The following is a 6,109-nucleotide window of genomic DNA, read 5'->3' on the forward strand; positions in this document are numbered from 1 at the left end:
CTCGAACTCAGAAATCCACCTGCCTCTGCCTCCCAATTGCTGGGATTAAAGGTGTGCGCCACCACTGCCCAGCCTGGAACATTTGTTCTTTATGGCCATTTATGGCCATCCAGTGTGTTGAGAAATTGGTACTGGCTAACTTGCTGCTCCCAGTGATGATGAGGTATTGCTGTGATAGGCCTGACCATGCTTTTATCTGTAAGAATGTAGATTTTGGGACTTTGGATTTGGAAAGCAGTGGAATGCTTTAAATGGGGCTTAATGGGTCATCCTATTAGGAATATGGAAGACTTTGTTGCNGGGAGTAATTTGAACTGTGTTGACCTGGCCCAAGAGATTTCAAAGGAGAAGAATTTCAGAATGTGGCATAAAGACTGGTGATCTATATATTAAGTTTGCAGACAGCCAGGGCTATATAGAAAGACTCTGTCACAAGACAAAATAGCAGCAACACTCTGTCTCAAAACAAAACAACAGCAACAACAAAATACCCTCTGTGGCTGCTGAATCCGTTTCTTGTCGGAGCAGCTTCATAATCACGTTCTTTCTGTGTCTCTGTCCCCCTACCCCCACGCCCTCAGTGGTGCTGAACTCAGGTTTATAAGTTCATGAGTGCTGGGCCAAAACTGTTCTGGCTGAGCTGCCCCAGCTGTGTATCTGAAAACACTAGCTAACATGGACCCATAGTGCTTGTTTTTGTTTGACAGCTCCTCATCAGCCTATCTTTTGCAAAAGCAGCACCCAAGCCCAACCCGCTGCCTAGAACAAGGGACAAGGAGCCTCTCTGCAGTGCCGGTTCCTACAACAAAGAGTACTTCCTTTTCTGCTCATGTCTATAATTAGTATTACAAATAGTTTTTTAACATTGTAACAACAAAATCTGCATCTGTCAATCAGAAGCAGCTACACTAAGGTGGCATCAAAACAGATCCAATCCATTGATGGCAAATTCACCAATGCACCAATGCATCTCCATGATAGCACGTCATGGTCATCTCGGTGTGCAGAAAAGCCTACTTCTTGGCATTTTGTATATCAAGAGTATATTTTATAATTCAAATTACAAACTCAGATTTCAATATATTTATTTTTATAGAACAGCTGCCTAATTAGGAGAATTATTCCTAAATTCTAGCAAAACATCTACTGTAACTAATATTTTAATATAATACTTAATTAGAAAAGAGATGTAACTTTTAAGGCAAATGTTTCGTAAATATTAAAAATTCCCACTTTACCATTAAAGGAAGTGCTCCTAACTGGAGGTGATGAAGTCGAGGCGGGGCGTGGTAATGGGCCAGGTGAGGGTGCAGAGCACCAGGTGTGTAGGTAGCTGCAGTTACTCCAGCTTCAATCCCCAGTTCCCTGAGAAAAAGGGAGAGCAGTTTAACTTTCTATCTTCCTTACAGTGCCAACAGAAATGGAAACATAGACATATTTTTAAAATCCTCTAAAGGTTCTTAATTTATAAAGCTAAGGCAAATAGAACTTAGCCCCCCTCCCACCTCTGACTTTACTAATACTTTTAAGTACATTTCAGAAATAAATGTTCAAAAAGCTTGTGAGTATAAGCAGGAGAGCATTTCAACTCAGTTTTTTTTTTTTTTTTTTTTTTTAAAGATTTATTTATTTATTACATGTAAGTACACTGTAGCTGTCTTCAGACACTCCAGAAGAGGGCGCCAGATCTCGTTACGGATGGTTGTGAGCCACCATGTGGTTGCTGGGATTTGAACTCTGGACCTTCGGAAGAGCAGTCGGGTGCTCTTACCCACTGAGCCATCTCACCAGCCCCTCAACTCAGTTTTCTTTAGTCACAAAAATAAGAGAGATAATGAGTAGCTCCTAGGATCTTTTCTGACCAGGGACCTGGCTCTCCTCAAGGACCACACCAGATAGAGCTGGCTCGGTTGGTTCATCTGAATGTGACCATTCTCCCCCAGGCCTGTGTTTGCTGGGTTCTTGGTGTCAGTGACAATTAGAAGAGCTTCTACATCTAAAAACTCTTCAGTGCTAAAGCCCAGAGTAGTGACCGTGCAAGAAGAGCAGAAATGGCTTATGCTAAAGGTCCACTCCCTTACTCCCACTCTGTTTTCTGCTACAGTAACTGCAGCAAGCTGATTAAAAAGAAAGCTTTAAGCAAACCAATTTCATTTCTTCAGAACACAAACTAGATTTCTCCTTTCAATGGTAGACATTGCAGGTGGGGCAAACACAAGCATGACCAGGGAGGTGGCTAAAGCAAGGCTGTGAGTATGACTTCTGAGATAGACACTCATGAAAACAGGAAAAGCTCTAACCTCTCATCTACAGAATCTGTCAAAGTCCCACTTGGCTGTAGAGAGCCGAGTGTGGATGGAAGGAAACACAGAAGAAGATGAAGACAAACATTCAGTTCAACAGGACTAAGTTCTGGGTTCCTACAGTGTGCCCTGAGATACTCTAAACTGATTATAAAGGGCTGGAGAGATGGCCCAGAGGTTAAGAGCACTGACTGCTCTTCCAGAGGTCCTGTGATTCCCAGCAACCACATGGTGGCTCACAACCATCTGTAATGGGACCGATCCGATGCCCTTTTCTGGTGTGTCCGAAGACAGATATAGTGTACTCATATAAATAAAATAAATAAATCTTAAAAAAAAAAGTCATCAGAGAAATGATAAATACTGAGGTATGGAAAGACTACTTAACCTGAGTTGATCCTTTTACAATGAACCCAGTCACACAATATTATTTGACATAAAACCAAACAAAACCAACAAATCTTTCCCTGATTCAAGTGTCTCCCTGTTCCAGAACTCAAAACTCTGCTTTCTTTCTGGGTCTCATCACCCAGAGATGACCACTCCCAGCAGCAATGTCTTCCACACAGCTGTTCACTGTGACATGCGCTCCACTGCAAAGCATTGCTTCCCCCAGTCTTACCAGACGCTGCTTAGCACAGTTTGAAGTAAAGAAGGTACTGACCAGGCAGTTCTCTCTGGAGCCTGGCGAGGATGTGAAGACATGGTTTGAGGCACATGAATATGATGCCCATGGCCATAGTTTGGGTGCATCCTATGTGGATGGGGCGGGGGCCGTTCATGTGCCCGCCTGGAAACACAGAACACAAAAAGACCACTGGAAATAATTGAATAATTGGTTATTTCTTAATGTAGGAAAAAAATCCTATTATATTATGAAAATCTATAATCATGAAATTAATTTACACTAAGAAACATGTATTAAAAACTATTAAATGAAAAAAAAGTCCATGATACTCTCTATAAAAACTTACATTTACTCTAACATCTCTAATTTAAATATCCTCCCAGAAACCAGGGATAGTGGTGCAAACCTTTCATCACAGCACTTAAGAGTCAGAAGCAGAAGCAGATGGGTCTCTAATAAGTTCAGGTCTACATAATGAGACCCTGTCTCAAAACCAAAACACAACAAACAAAAATAATAATAATTGCATGAGAAAGGTTTCATATTCTCTTGAAACTTCTCCAATATATATTTTAATTAGGAGAACAGCAGAATGGAAATACAACTTTAAAATGTCATACAACTAAAAACAAATGTCATATATGCACAAACCACTTAAATATATCATATAAACATATAAAAGAGATAGAAAATTATATTTTGCTACAGTCATTTATAAAAGACCTTTTGTGTGTGTGTTAGGGGGGTGGGGGAGCTTTTTGAGACAGGATTTCCAGTGTATCCTGGCGAGCATCTTACCCTGTGGCATCTCCACCCCCAACACCAGAGGCTCTAGTGATAAATCCTTGTCCATTAGTGCAAGGCCATAGATTCAATACCCAGCATGAGGTTTTTCCCAAGCTGAAGATTTACTACAGTCACACTGCTTTATTTTGTTTTGTTTCATTTTGTTTCCCCCAACTAGGTGTGATGATACATATCTTAGCAATATGTGGCTAAGGCAGGAGGTTTAAAAATTCAGTGCCAGACTGGCATATACAGTGAAACCTAGTTTCCAAACATTTCATGCTTGAGAGATCAACAGAACATGAAGAAAAGCAAGCACAATTTCCTTAAAAGCACGAGACCTACGTTGGATGCTGCATCATCCTCCTCCTCTGAACTTCCATCCTCTGCATCACTTCATGAGGGTGCAGTCTCTGGGCTGAAGGTGCTGGGGCTGGAATATGGTGTGAAATTGGCTGGTGAGCAGGAGGAAGATGCTGAGGGATGGGTGCAGCTGTACTGCCTAAATGTGTTGGCGGCGGTGGTGCCACAGGGTGAGATGCTGCATGAGAAGATATCTGAGAATGGAAAGCATGGACAGGATGCGGAATCACGTAATCCACTTGAGGGGGAGGCTGAGTCTGGGGAGGGGCATTTCCATGAGAGTGATGGCAAGCTGAGGCTTGATGGTGCAGTGGTCTTGTCAAGGAAGCATCTGCAAGAAAAGTGTTTCCTGTCAATACTTACAGCTCTACTTCATTCACAGCATTACAACTTTTACATCCTATTAGGGACTGGACCAAAATTTCTGGAAAAGTCCAATAAGAACTGGTAAATGAGCCGGGCGTGGTGTCGCACGCCTTTAATCCCAGCACTCGGGAGGCAGAGGCAGGCGGATTTCTAAGTTCGAGGCCGGCCTGGTCTACAGAGGGAGTTCCAGGACAGCCAGGGCTATACAGAGAAACCCTGTCTCCAAAAAAAACAAAGAACTGGTAAATGCCGAGATGACAACCATATGTGCAGGTCCCTTTCTCCTCACTTTCTCTCTCCCTCTCCCCGTCCCCCTCTCCCTCTCCCTCCCTCTCTCTCACACACACACACACACACCGAGCTCAGACTGTTTCTACAGTAAAATTTGTAAGAGGTAAGAGTCAGAAACACTATAAATACAGACAGCCATTGACAAACATGCATCCTAAGGGTTACCATAATTAATATACTCACCTAAAAGAGATTGGTATACATTCTTACCGTCACACAGCTAGCAATGTTTTGATTTGGTTGTCATCATTTTTACTAATGTGTTAATATGTATCTTTAAGGATTTATTTATGTATGTATTTTATGTATATAAGTGCTCTTATATAAGTGCATATATGTCTGCATGACAGAAGAGGACACCAGATCCTACTACAGGTGGCAGTGAGCCACCATGTAGGTGCTGGGAATTGAACACAGGTCCTTGGAAAAAGCAGCCAGTGCCTGGATGGAAAACCATCTCTCCAATGAGTGTGTGTGTGTGTGTGTGTGTGTGTGTGTGTGTGTGTGTTTATTTTTATAACATGTATAGGTGCCCTTGGAGACCTGAAGAGGGACTCCTGAAACGAATTACATTATAGGTGCTGCCATCCAAACTCAAATGCTCTAGAAAAAAAGTATCATTCCTTTTCTTTTCTTTCTTTATTTTTATTGTATGAGCATTGGTATTTTGAACACATGTGTGTCTGTGTTGGGGTATCATATCTTGGAGTTACAGACAGCTGTGAGCTTAACAAGTGGATAACGGGAATTAAACCTGGATCCTCTGGAAGATTATTTCAGAGGTACGTCCTGGGTTCAAGCCAGGACAAAACTAAATCCCATAAGTATACATTTATTTGTTATTTGAGATAGCATCTTGTTACATAATCAAAACGGACTTCAAATTTGTAACTTTCCCACCTCAGCCTCCTGTGTGCTGGAATTAAAAGCAGGTAAGCACTTTCTAAATATGCCTCACTTTCCTTAATGATTTACTGTTCACTGAGAGCAGTGCAGAGGAAAGGGAATCTTTTTAAGTCCCACACCCCAGGCCACCAACACAACTGTGAAACACTTCTATTGCTGCCCTTGCCTTTTCACACCTTAGGTCACATCTTGTGCTACAGACAGATGAGAAGGCCTGTTTGCCGAGAAAATGCACGAAGCAAGCCCTTAACAAGATGCTTTCTTTTATGTCCTCAATGAAAATCTTTATGTTTCAAAGTCACTGATGAAATACTCATTTCTCTTTCTGAGAAACCTGCATTTATTTGACATTTAAAAAAAAAAAAAAAAAAAAAGTCGGGGCTGGTGAGATGGCTCAGTGGGTAAGAGCACCCGACTGCTCTTCCGAAGGTCCAGAGTTCAAATCCCAGCAACCACATGGTGGCTC

The 6,109-nt window shown here is 41.9% G+C and overlaps 1 protein-coding gene across 7 annotated transcripts in view; it reads right to left on the bottom strand.

The window, feature by feature from the left end:
* Rnf111 (ring finger protein 111) overlaps positions 1-6,109 on the bottom strand; it is a 69,634-nt gene that overhangs the window by 9,256 nt on the left and 54,269 nt on the right. For 4 of the 7 annotated variants that reach the window (XM_021172532.2, XM_021172535.2, XM_021172534.2 and 1 more), the window contains 3 exons: positions 4,063-4,411; positions 2,968-3,120; positions 1,239-1,365 (listed from right to left, as the gene is read on the bottom strand). In XM_021172532.2, coding sequence (XP_021028191.1) covers positions 1,239-1,365; positions 2,968-3,120; positions 4,063-4,411 — 629 coding nt within the window. The remainder of the gene's footprint in view (positions 1-1,238; positions 1,366-2,967; positions 3,121-4,062; positions 4,412-6,109) is intronic. The other 3 variants (XM_021172537.2, XM_021172536.2, XM_021172538.2) reach the window with 1 other exon arrangement.

Source organism: Mus caroli, chromosome 9 (genome assembly GCF_900094665.2).
Source record: "Mus caroli chromosome 9, CAROLI_EIJ_v1.1, whole genome shotgun sequence".
In the NCBI taxonomy this organism is placed as follows: domain Eukaryota; kingdom Metazoa; phylum Chordata; class Mammalia; order Rodentia; family Muridae; genus Mus; species Mus caroli.